The sequence below is a fragment of the Megalops cyprinoides genome, chromosome 21 (assembly GCF_013368585.1).
Source record: "Megalops cyprinoides isolate fMegCyp1 chromosome 21, fMegCyp1.pri, whole genome shotgun sequence".
Taxonomy (NCBI): domain Eukaryota; kingdom Metazoa; phylum Chordata; class Actinopteri; order Elopiformes; family Megalopidae; genus Megalops; species Megalops cyprinoides.
Genome location: NC_050603.1, coordinates 10,216,746 through 10,229,364, shown reverse-complemented (window position 1 = coordinate 10,229,364; position 12,619 = coordinate 10,216,746). Strand labels below are relative to the sequence as shown.

At 42.4% G+C, this 12,619-nt stretch overlaps 1 protein-coding gene across 1 annotated transcript in view; it reads left to right on the top strand.

Annotated features, from left to right (window-relative positions):
* LOC118769142 overlaps positions 1-12,619 on the top strand; it is a 43,248-nt gene that overhangs the window by 16,791 nt on the left and 13,838 nt on the right. The window contains exons 29-45 of the mRNA XM_036516159.1: positions 4,237-4,370; positions 5,159-5,275; positions 5,569-5,626; positions 5,838-5,921; positions 6,012-6,077; positions 6,286-6,366; positions 6,742-6,825; positions 6,934-7,067; positions 7,512-7,634; positions 7,730-7,787; positions 8,520-8,636; positions 9,412-9,545; positions 9,994-10,122; positions 10,560-10,617; positions 11,469-11,609; positions 12,142-12,219; positions 12,373-12,444. Coding sequence (XP_036372052.1) covers positions 4,237-4,370; positions 5,159-5,275; positions 5,569-5,626; positions 5,838-5,921; positions 6,012-6,077; positions 6,286-6,366; positions 6,742-6,825; positions 6,934-7,067; positions 7,512-7,634; positions 7,730-7,787; positions 8,520-8,636; positions 9,412-9,545; positions 9,994-10,122; positions 10,560-10,617; positions 11,469-11,609; positions 12,142-12,219; positions 12,373-12,444 — 1,668 coding nt within the window. The remainder of the gene's footprint in view (positions 1-4,236; positions 4,371-5,158; positions 5,276-5,568; positions 5,627-5,837; positions 5,922-6,011; positions 6,078-6,285; positions 6,367-6,741; positions 6,826-6,933; positions 7,068-7,511; positions 7,635-7,729; positions 7,788-8,519; positions 8,637-9,411; positions 9,546-9,993; positions 10,123-10,559; positions 10,618-11,468; positions 11,610-12,141; positions 12,220-12,372; positions 12,445-12,619) is intronic.

Below are 12,619 nucleotides of genomic sequence, written 5' to 3'. Positions count from 1 at the left end.
GTCACTCCTCTAAAACCCAATCCCTGCCTGTACTTGTCCCTCAGTGGTGGAATGATCTCCCTACGCAGGCAGTAGAATTGCTGGATATCTTCTGACGGAGGCTGAATAACTCTTCTAAAACAGAAGGAAATTTCTCATCCAGAAAGATCTTGTAGCTCTGACTATAGTGGACAAGATTTGAGCCAATCACACAACAGATGAAACTGAAAAAGAGAAGTAATGAATTAAAGGAAGTAATGAATGTGTAAAAAAACATAAGAAGCAATATATGAATAGATCAATAGTAAAAGAGAGAATAAAAGACTCAATGGGTAGGAGAAGTATATCAAAATATAGATCTTATCACTTTTTATATCAAAATATGAACATATCAAAATCAAGTGGTTAAATGCAATATTAAATCAATATTCAAAGTAGGCTTCCTGTACTGGTTGAGGTTTAACACCAAAGACGACTTCCAGTTAACAGAGACGTGTCTTTTGTTCCTAGAATAGTTGCCAGCTCATTTTACAGCAGCTGTGGATAGGATGGTTAGCTGTAGGTGGGGTTCTGGTAAAATCAGTGAGAGGGATGTGGTTAAATATCTGTTGAACAAGGCACAGAAAGGGGGGCTGCAGCAGACTAGCCCAACACAGTGCATTTTAAATAACAATAAAAGCAATATGTAGTGTCGAAGATTAACTCATGCGGAGCCTTCAGGCTGATTCAGGAGAGCTCAGAAGAGGACAGGACAAAGCAGACAGGACACAGGAGAGGACAGACAGAATATACAGGGCGCTTGTTATGATTGAATCTGGTGCACCATGCTCAACTTCCTCTTGTTATTTTCTGCACAAAAGGCCAGAGACATGACCTAATCAAATCTGGATTACATACTTGTACGCCAGTTGAGCAAATGTCATCCCATGCAGGGGAGGCAGGTTCCAGTTTCAGCTTTTCACGCTTATGTAATGATTAACATACAACACATACACCATGGCCCAGCATCTTTCCACTGATGTTTGCTATATATAGTTCAGTCTAAGGTCACCCTTTTACACTTCTTCTGTTCAAAATACCAGGTTATTTTTAGGTCACCCTCATGTCCTTTCATATAATTTTACTCCCACATGTAGAAATCCGTGACCTAGTTAAACCCCAACTTGCAATGTAAAATTTTATCTGAAACCTGAACACCCTGCCTTTAAATGTGGTCCAGGGATGTGTGAGGCTGTATGGAGCACAGAATTCAGAATTAATGTATTGTAGACTTTTATCGAATGTAAACATGTATGTCATGGGTCACAGCAACAAGTTAAACATAAACGTACCGCCAGGCACAATACGTTTCATCAGATGTCCAATGTGCAAAGATTTACTTTTAATAGTTGGATGAAATTGATAACTGGCTAGATTACGTGGGTGATAGAACCTAAGATTAAGGAACACTTATTACTGAGCAGAACACAGTCTGCCAGGTTAAATAACACTTGAGAAAATTAAAGTAGAACAGTAGGTAGACAGATAATAACATAAAGGAATAGGTGATAAGGACTGTCAGGAATTGTCATGGTGGGAAGTCACCCCATTTTCGTAAGGCTGTAAAAGTTCTGGGGTTTGTTTGGTAAGCCGTCGTCCTTAGTATTCCCTAACTGAGCTGATGAGACTGACTCTGGTGTTTCACTTAGACGGCCAGCTAAGGTGCTCCTTCCCACCTTCTTCCCAGCCATCAGGGACTGGGAGCCCAGTGCGGTGGAACAAACCTGGTTAGTTCTGTCAGGGTGGGAAAGGGTATGACAGCAGAGTCCCTTCATCTAAATCCTTTCATGCACTCTGTGACTTACCATGCACTTATGACATTAAGGAGATCTACCTATCCAGAGTTTTTCCCTGTCAAGAAAAAAGCTGTTGCATCAGTCTCTTATCAAGGCAAGCCTCTAGCTCAGCAAGGTGCTGAATTCCTGAATTGCTGGGGGAGAAGGAGCATTTGCTCAAGTCAACCCTCCAGACGGTGAGGAAGATTAATTCAGGTGCCTGTAATGTCTCAAGGTAAATCAAGCAAATGCTTATGAATGGTTCGGCGAAGCCCATACATACACTCGAGGAGCTAATTACTGGGCTCCGTGAAAAGTTACGGGGGGAAAGGATGGGTTCTGTTCTCATGTGAACCAAGGACACAGTGGCAGAATGTTTTTCTTCATTCTTTTTATCTGCCCAATTTGTTTTGGAGGTTGATACACCTTAGTCACTTTGTTAACAAGCAGGGCCCATGCTGGGAGACAAGTAGAAAGTTCACACAGCGCTCAGTGTAGCTGTCTGAATTTAAAAAAAGAACAGCAAGATATATATACCCACAAGGTTAGACAGGGAGAGCAATTCGCCTGCCAAAGGGAAACAGATAGCAAGACATCTTTAATGAGGGAATGCAGATAACAAAAAGAATGAAGAAAAACATTCTGCCACTGTGTCCTTGGTTCACATGAGAACAGAACCTATCCTTTCCCCTGGTAACTTTTCACAGAGCCCGGTAATTTTCCAATTATGCCCATCCAGCATTTTCCATTTAAGCAATATGGAGTTTAAATAGTGTTCAACAATCTTCCACCTCCACAGTTCCTTGAGTGTCCGAACGGACTGCCATACAGTCAACAGCCTCTACATTTACAAACTGATTTCATCAGCTAATGTGACCCCTGTTATTTTGGAGGGATAATGCTGGTGTTACTCAAACTGCTTTTATTAACTGTATTTAAAGTCTGTTTTTAACTAGCTCCTCGAGTGTATGTATGGGCTTCACCGAACCATTCATAAGCATTTGCTTGATTTACCTTGAGACATTACAGGCACCTGAATTAATCTTCCTCACCATCTGGATGGTTGACTTGAGAAAAATGCTCCTTCACCCCCAGTAATTCAGGAATTCAGCATCTTGCTGAGCTAGAGGCTTGCCTTCATAAGAGACTGATGCAACAGCTTTTTTCTTGACAGAATGGGAAAAACTTTGGATAGGCAGATCTCCTTAATGTCATAGGTGCATGGTAAGTCACAGAGTGCGTGAAAGGATTTAGATGAAGGGACTCTGCTGTCGTACCCTTTCCCACCCTGACAGAACTAACCAGGTTTGTTCCACCGCACTGGGCTCCCAGTCCCTGATGGCTGGGAAGAAGGTGGGAAGGAGCACCTTAGCTGGCCGTCTAAGTGAAACACCAGAGTCAGTCTCATCAGCTCAGTTAGGGAATACTAAGGATGACAGCTTACCAAACAAACCTTTTTACAGTCTTACAAAAATGGGGTGACTCCCACCATGACGATGACAAAAGAGATCATGAAGTGATAGCTAGTAACTATAAGCTCAACTATTTATAAGTTAATCTAATCAGTCTCATGAGGTAATTGTAACAGGGGAAAAATGATCATTAAATGAATTACAGATGTGTTTAAACATCTTACAAGATAAAATCAGCTAAGCTACTCACAATGCCAACATTAAACAACAATACTCATCAGCCAGTTTATTAGATCTGAGGGGATGGCAGCTCATTTGTTGTAGGCCTTCTGGGGAGGCCACAGTCTGTTTTCCACTGGAGGCTTCTGGGCTTGTTGCAGAAGACAGAGAGAGAGAGCGATGAGAGAGAGGCAGAGGAAATCTATTGCCTGACCGTTTTTGGGGAAACGAACACAGCATCCAGAGCTGTCTCTGGAGGCCCATGTCTTCTGGCTTCCTTGCCAGGTAGAAATGTTGTCGACACGAGAATGAAGAGACATGGTCATCTTCGTATTAAATGAGAGAGCTGTCTATGAGCAGCTTTATGTTGTGGCATTTTGGTCTCCATGGGTCCAAGGGTTGTTTATTGCCAAGGCTCTTGCTACCAGAGCTGGTTGTGGATTCATACCGGAGTCTGTTAGACAGAGCATGGCTGTCCAGAGTTGAAGATAAGTTCAGGATGCTTTGGTGGTCAAGGAGTCTTCCCCTTCCAGAGCCAGCTGAGTTAACCATAAGCCTAAATTCAGGTAAGACCCCTTTACCCTTCATGGAAACCAGAGTAGGGTCAACAGGGAATCCTGACAGCTTCCTGTTTTTAGTGTGGGCCAGTTCATGCTTTGTGTGTGTGTGTGTGTGTGTGTGTGTGTGTGTGTGTGTGTGTGTGTGTGTGTGTGTGTGTGTGTGTGTGTGTGGGTTCACCTGTGGGCATGAGTGTGTGCGCACACGTGTGTGTTGGTAAGGCTTTATTTTGTGTTGTTTGTTTACCTGTTCAGGTCTCGAAGCTGTGATAGAGTGTGCCAGCAGTGACCTGCTTCCATACTATCTATGTGTGGCCTGTGCAGAAAAAATGCCCCAAGCCTGTATCATTGATCACCTCATCAGCCCCAGTCACAGATACCTTTACCTGGTGAGTTTAACAGTAACTTTTTAGTTAGAGCTGTTAATGATTTGGGGTCTAGGTTTGTAAACCCAAGGCTGCAGTTTTGACATGGGCTACTTAAAGCGAGTTGCTTCAGTGTCGTACAACTTGTTAAATTAACTTTGAAAGCAAAACAACATTTCGCTAATCCCTAGATGGAAGTGTGTAAGTGTGCATCACAGTGATGTCTACCTACATGTCAACGTAGGTAGACGTTCAGCCGGTCTCCTACCCTGTAAAGTGGTTGGCAGCAAGCCAGGTGTATTCGTAATCTCCATGAAATGAGTTTTATAAAGCAGTATCATTCGCTTAATATTTTTGTCATGAGTCCTCTTAATTTGAGGGCAAGAATGTATGAATTTAAATGTACTTAACACTTTACGTTAAAGTTGGCATTTTGCACTTTATATTTGAGTTAACTTTTAAGTGGGGTTAACTTTGATTAAGCTCTAACATGTCCCTAGCATCATGATGCTTCTGTGACAAGCAAAGCTCTTGGCTGACCCTTTTGGCCTGCTAAGCCCTCCCTCAGACTGAACTGTGGGCCTGTGGGTTTAGCAGACGCTCTTATGTAGACCGACTTACAGAGTTTAAAGTTTTTACATGTTATCCTTTTGTACAGCTTGATATTTACTGAGGCAATTCTGGGTTGAGTGCCTTACCCAAGGGTACACTAGCAGTGGCCCAGCAGGGACTCAGCAGCAACCTTTTGGTTATGAGCCCTCCTCTCTTACCACTTTGCTACACTGCTGCCCATCCATGTCTTTTGTCTGCAGAAGTCACACCATCTTCTTAGTGGGTGGGAGGAAACGGCTGATTTGACTAAAATGATCACACCCCTTAAAGAGAGGGCCGCTGCTCTGGAGCAGGAGAAAGGCTATGGGGAAGCGCAGGTAAGCCTGGCTTGTGGGGAATTCGACAACTAATCTCTTTAGCTCAGTATCCTGTAAATTCTCATTTCCCCACCCACCTCCATTTTCTTAAAAAAGGTATTGCTTGCTTCTCACCTCAAGAAACCCTCAAGAGCACACAGACCATAAATCTCTGAAGTTCTATAGTCTAGTTGTTAAAGTCAAGCAGTTAAGTGACCAAAAATCAGATCACACTTTGACTGTTCAGGAGTTTTCCCACCTCTAACCTACAACAATTATTCAACCTATGTCAATTTCTTTGTTGTTAATTGTAGGTGTTGGAATTAGAGGCCACACAATACAAAGAAGTAATTGCAAGTTCTATCGATGTTGGTGAGTTTTGAATGTATTCACTAAAGGGGTAATCCCAGCATTACATCTATAATATTCTTTCTGCATGTGTTATGTGTTATGGCAATGTTGGACTGAGAAAATTTGTGTGTGTGTGTGTGTGTGTGTGTCTGTGTGTCTGTGTGTCCCTGCATGCTTGTTTGTGGCGGCATGTGTCTTGTGTGTGTGTCATATTTTGTCTCTACCCTGCCAGCTCTGAACAGTCTGCGGACCATTCAGGAAAAGCAAAACCAGAGTGACCTTCGACCTCTTGAGTCCCCTGGAGAGGGGAGAGAGGGTGAGTGCAGGGTGCAGAACAGCCGATCCTAATGACCATTAACGGACGAGTGACTAGCTTTGTCTGAATGCAGCGCTTTTTCCTTCTCAGGTTTGGTCAAAGAGGACGAGCTCCAAAATCAAGTGACTCCATCCAACCAAAATTCCCAAAGCACAGGTAAGTGGCATTGTCTTTTATTTATTTGTGTAAAAAAAAATAAAGGATGCATGATGAAGGTGAATCCCCCTAAGGTCCACCAATGTCTTGAATGAATTCTTCCTGGAAAAATAATTCTCATTTAATTCTCTGATGTTCTGGCTGGTGTGAAGGGAAAGGGGCAGATATTCCAAATGCTGAGTATATCTGTTTTTTTTCTCATTCTCAGTCACTGTCAGAGAGGAGATTGCTCAGAGTCCAGGAGTGGAGGGGCCTGCCTTCGATCTAAAATGCATGAAGAAGAGCTGGAGTGAGTAAAAGTGTTGTTGGAATATGGCGGAATGTGAAGTGACAAACTAAGAATCATGAATAGGTCGCCACCCAGGGGCCGAACAGTAGTCCTGACCGGTAATTATAACCAAGCCTTGGTTGCATTGGATGAGCTCTGGCCTGTACTGCAGCCAGTTCTGAAGGCCTTCCTATTGCTGGCCAATTCAAAATGAATTATGCACTGGTCAAATTAGTGAAATTTATTTTTTATTGAGAAATCATTACAAGTAAAGAATTGCAAGCCAATCTGTAACTTTTTTTTGCTACATCACTCATTGGAAGTGCTGTTTTGATTAGACATGGTGTCCAAAGATTCTTGATTCTTTCTGTATATAAAATATATATTTTATTTCAGTCCTTGGTGAGCAAAGCCAAACCCAGGCCTCAAAAGTGCTGTGGCGCTACCTGAAGAACAGGCAGAGGAGAGAACCCATCATTGGCAAGTACACCTGTATAATGTAATGTGTGTAAAAGGTAAGCTTTGTAAATTACTCTGGATAGGGGGTATGAATAAAATGCAATGCTTGTGTGCTTTCCCCTCCCGAAGGTCTCTGCGATATAATTGAGCATGAGTCAGATAAGCAGCCAAGCTTTCTGGAGTGCAAAGCTTGTGCCAAGACATTTCGCGCAGACTTCATTATCGGCCATGTCATCGGATCCCGCCATCGATACAGTTACATTGTAAGTTTGACCTCTTGACGGTGGTCTTCCTTTGGGACAAAGGTCAAAACAATCTGGCCTGTATTGATATTAGTTCTTGGTTACTGTCCAGAGAAGCACCTTTCACTGGTTATCAGTGGCTCTGTGCCAGTGGCCTCCTCATCCCATTTCAGTAGTTTGCATAGCTCCCACACCGTGTTCATGACATTCATCACGTCGTCTTACTGGTCATGGCTGTTATGTATTCAGTGAGTAATGACAGTTATCATTATTATTAGCAAACAGTAGTTGGCACTGTGAGTGTTCAGCATGACCTGTTGATGTGTGCTATTGCAGCCATTTAAAAACCAGCAGAGTAGAAATGGCCATCGTTGCGTTCGCCTGAGTTTGTGTATCGTTCCTGTTCTTCTGCACATAATATATAAGCAAGTATAATAATGGCAGCGTTCACGGATTGTGTTTTAGAGGTCAAAGCACCCTGAGCTCCTGGAGGGTTGGAGGGAAAACCCAGACCTGACAGGGAACATCCAAAAGCTTCAGGCCATGGCGAAAGTTCTGGAGCATAAGGAAGGCTGGGGCCAGTTTGAGGTGACCCGCTGACGTCTCTTATAATCCTGCTGTCGAAACGCGGCCTGACGCTCGTGAAGGGCTGTCTTGTAATCTCTCTTTCTGTCTTCTGAAAGGTAATGAAAGTGAAGCCGGACGCTGTGAGAGAGGCGGGACCAACTTCCACTGACAAAGGTACCGCACCTGCCCTGCCTTTGAAATTACCCAAGATGCATCTCTTATGAAATGACAGAATGAATCATAAATCAGAGCTCTTTATTAACCAAGCTCCTGAGTTCAGATCTTTACTGAACTTGCCTGTAACCAGCTGACACTTTTAGAATGTTACAGTTTAAATGAACTTGCTAGCTTTACCAATGGGCACGTTAGAATGGTGACAAAAACAATATTACTATTCACAGTAGAGTGCACTTAAATTGGCCAAGGTCTTGCTATATTTTTCAATGAATTAGACTTTTATTTTACATTTACATTTACATTTATTCATTTGGCATTCATTTATGTGCAAAAGAGCAGTAGTATGGTTAATTAAACTGTCTCAAAACAAATAATGTTGCGATTTAATCTAAAGAAATAGCCTGGGCCTACACTCAGTATCCTTGAAACAAATGAAATATTTTTCTGGCACAGTGTAAATGTGAAACTCACAGGTGCAGATTAATACAGCTTTTTGAGTCTCTTGTTAATCTGTTGTATCTTGGCTATTGTTTTTTTTTTTATCATAGTCAGAAGTTTATTGTTCCCATTAGAAAATCGCTTCCCAAAAAACACTGACACACACAGAGAAACATACAGACAAAAGTTGGTCACAAAAAAAGTTCATGCAGATGTCTCTGCATGAACACACACACACCCCACATGCACACTCTCTGACAACATTACCCCATGCAGTTCTGTCCCATGCAGAAAACCCTATCCAGGAATCAAGACCTTTTCAGGAACCAGACGCCCAGGGTAGATCCAACTTTGCGTTGACGCACCTTGTGAAGAAGAAGAAGAAAGGGACAAAGCAGCCTATCATTGGTCAGCTCTTTCATTTCACCTGTTTACTGGAGTTTTTGTTTGTTTGCTTTTTTCCCCCAAGGTTTATTTTATGTGCTCCCCCTCCCAGGCCTTCAAGGTTATGAATTATGTTTGATTTATACAAAGTAGGGCCTGATTTTGAATCATTGGTTGGCATGTGCGCTCAAGCACATACATTGTTGTTAAGGTCAAATTCAGAACAAACTGAACAGCTTACTTGTATAAACATCACATTGTACAATATATTATATTGTACGTACTGTCAATTCATAAAGATACATTTTCTGGAGTAATTCAGGTTGAGTACTTTGTCAAAGGTTATAACCATTGAACCTATGATCTTAGGAGTATCTGTCCTATTCCATAAAGACTATGCAACAGTGCCACCCTGTTATATAATATTATATCTGTTGGAAAGTCACTGTCATTTTTAGTATTATTATTGGCTCAGCCCCTCCATTTTGATTCTGCTGCTGAAAGATTTAAAGTTAACTGGGGTGGCAGTGTAGCATAGTGGTAAGGAGCAGGGCTTGTAACCAAAAGGTTGCTGGTTTAAATCCCTACTGGGGCACTGCTGCTGTTCCCTTGGGCAAGGTACTTAACCATTTATACAGCTGGACATTTACTGAGGCAATTCTGGGTTAACATGGTAAAATTGTAACCTATGTAAGTCGCTCTGGAAGAGCGTCTGCTAAATGCCAGTAATGTAATGTAAAGTCTGTGACATCAGCTGAAGGCTGTGTGAAGGTCGGCCTTTCTTGCTTCTCTTCTGCAGGTCTGAGGGAGGTGACCGAGTGCTGCGCCATCAACCAGCAAATGTTCTATATCTGTGACATCTGCTTTGCCAAGATCTCCAAGAATCACATCCTGCAGCACGTCACTGGAGACCTGCATCGCTGCAATTATATAGTGAGTCTATATGTGTCTATATGATTTTCAGTTGAACAGCTAAAGAGCATTTACTAAAATTATTAATGTAGTAATAGTAATGTAGTATAATTAATATAGTAGTTGTCGTTATTATTACTGCTACTGCAATAACTAGAATATCTTCAAAGGTAAAGATTTAGGAGAAGCTTTCTTTCACCTGTGACCACACTCTTTGCTGTATTTTGTGCAGTATAATGGTATTTATTGCAAAGGGGGGTGGAGGTGGCTTAGTAGTGAGGGTGTAAGTCGCTGTGTGATTTGTGGTAGACAGGCATGGGAAGTGGAAGATATAGGGAAAGTAGTCACAGCTCTTAAAAGTGTAGATGTGTATGTATATTTGTTCGTGTGCGCATAGCTTGCGTAGCTGTGTTCTCTGCGGCCGCTGCAGGTGTGCGGGTCTTCACTGAATGGCTTTCTGTGTTTGCAGAAATCACAGTACCCCAGCCTTGTGAAACGGGATGTCAAGAAGCCTAACTTGACTGAGTCGCTGAGTGACTACTTCCTGAATCTTGCTAGAGTGGTGGTACAGATGGAAAAGGGTGTGGGTGATGTGCAGGTAATTGGGGGGTAGGGATGGTGTCTGTGTGGATGATTTTTGAAATGGAAAAAAACAAAGTGTGAATAACTATTTTGTGCTACCTTTTCCAGAAAGTGAATATGCATGTCTGAAAGTCAGACCCAGGGGTGGTCTGAAACTCAATTATCACAATTTATGCGTGTTTTCTATTTTGAAGTAATTAATTACAACATGTGAATCGTGTGATCGAATGCTTTTGGCCTCATTTTGGTTAATAGATTTTTCATGACCTAACATGAGTTCACTTCTCATAAGCAAACATGACCTCATGAGGTTAATTTAAACCACCTTCTTGCCCAGGTGCCATTACCTGTGCAATTCATGAGGTGATGGTATGGTTGAGCACTACTTTAAGATGCTGTGGGAAAACTGCATTTAAAGAGATATGTGAGTAACATGCTTTCCTTGCTTTTCAGATCATGGAGCTGGATGTTGATCTCTGCAAAGAGCTACTTTCAATGCCTGATGACAGTGGTAATGTTCGCACAGCCGAATAGTTACAACATCTTTCAGACTTCACTCAGGGCAAAAATGCTAATTATCAACCTGTTCAACCTCAATTGTGTTGTAATTAATTAAGCCTAAACTAAATTTTAAGATAGAGTACAGTGCCTTTTATTTAAAGCGTTTGCATCCCAAACCATAGCAAATAATTTGAACAGGTTTGATGTTTAGTGTGGTATCTCAACCTCTGAAAATACCTGTCGACCAGTTATGTTTTGTCACAGACTAAACCCAACCCACTAGCTGTGCCTTTTTACTGAGCTGATCATCTAATCTGATGGTACAGGTTGTAGTCACGCCACTTTAGATCACTCCCCCTCTTTCCATCACACCAGATGGATACGATAGAAGATGTATTTTCAGCTACTTAACACAAGCCACTGTGACCTCAGTGTGTTGCCCTGCTGTTTGCATCTTTCCTATAAAAATGGGGCATTGCTATTTAGGGGGCATGACCTTAGCTCAGAGGCATCTTTGAGGCTCTTTGTACAATGTGAAAAACACTGAGGCAGAAATGTATAAAAAACTAAGTAGTCATTTTTGGAAGTAGGTAGCCTGATGCTCATGTTCCCCCAGACAAACACATTTTAAATCAGAGGGGGTGCTGTTATTTCCTATGTATGAACTTGTTTTGAACAGTATTACCATAATTCTTCGTCAGCATTGTATCCACAGTTCCACTTTTTTACCTCATGGTGATTTTGTGAGGTTTGCACCTAAGACAAACCCTTAATGCGTGTGTGTATGTGTGTATCTCTGTATCTCTGTGTATGTGCATGCATGTGTGCTTGTGTGTGTGTACGTGTGCATTCTCCTCCCAGCCGTCAGTAAACTGAAGAAGATCCGAGAGGAACGGAACCAGAAAAAAGATGTAATGCAACAAGGAGACATGAAGCACAGACTCCCATCAGCTAGTCCAGAACCAGCCCCCGAACAGCCCTCTCTGTCTCTCCCACCCAGCGGTAACTGCAGATGCAGCTGTGATCGATAGGGATTGTGTCTCATACCCTCCATTCTGTTAGAGAGAACTTTTTTATCACTGTGCTTCTGCCATTAACAGCCGCGCAAGTCTGCAACACCCGGAGTTCTTTCAGTTCCAGCTGTGCCACATTACAATGGATGTATTCTTTGTTGAATTAGTCATACTTTATGCATAGTGTACACATAGTAGGACAACTGAACCCGGTTTTGGATAATTCTAATTACCTTGAGATAGACAAGTGATGAGGAACGTCCTCTTTGACTAATTCATTGCCAACCATTTCAGGTAAGTGAGGCAGTTCTTAAAACACAGCAGGGGAGTCCTATTTTAGTTGCTTCTGGGGCCCTTCTCTTTGCAGTCAGTAACATGGGTTCTTCATAGACAGCAGTGAGTCAGGAGCTGTATCTAATTTAACATGGCCAAAGTGTGATGCTGGTAATGATGCGACCTCTGACCCTCAGTGCAGATGTGTCAGGTGTGAACTCCTGCTGTCATTGTCCTTGTTCCTGCAGATTCTGCCACGGGGCAGACAGGCAAGCGGGGCGAGGCTACAGAAGCACAAGGCAGTGTGGACAATCGTAAAGAAACAGGTGCGTTGTTAAATTTACTTGCTTAATTTGAAAACGGTTTAACTGGCGTTGCATGCATGAATAAAAGATGTTACGCCGAAAATGTGCATTTAACAGTAAGCGTTTTTGGGTAATTTTCTTTATTCCCCGCCTGACTCGGTCGCCATTTTACAGTCGTAATAAAGCAGGAGCCGGTTGAAAGTGCAGCAGCTCTGCAGGAACCAGACAGCACTGAGCCAAAGACAGGTGAGTCGGCATATTTAGGAAGATGAGCTGTGAACGACCAGGATGAGAGACCAGGATGTGAATGATCTTCAGGATGGCAGTCCCTTTGAGATACTAACTGCTTAGACAAGTGCGTGGACTGGCTTTCTCAGTAGGGCCATAGTGGTGTTGGAGTGGGAGAGAAGAGTTTGAGGAC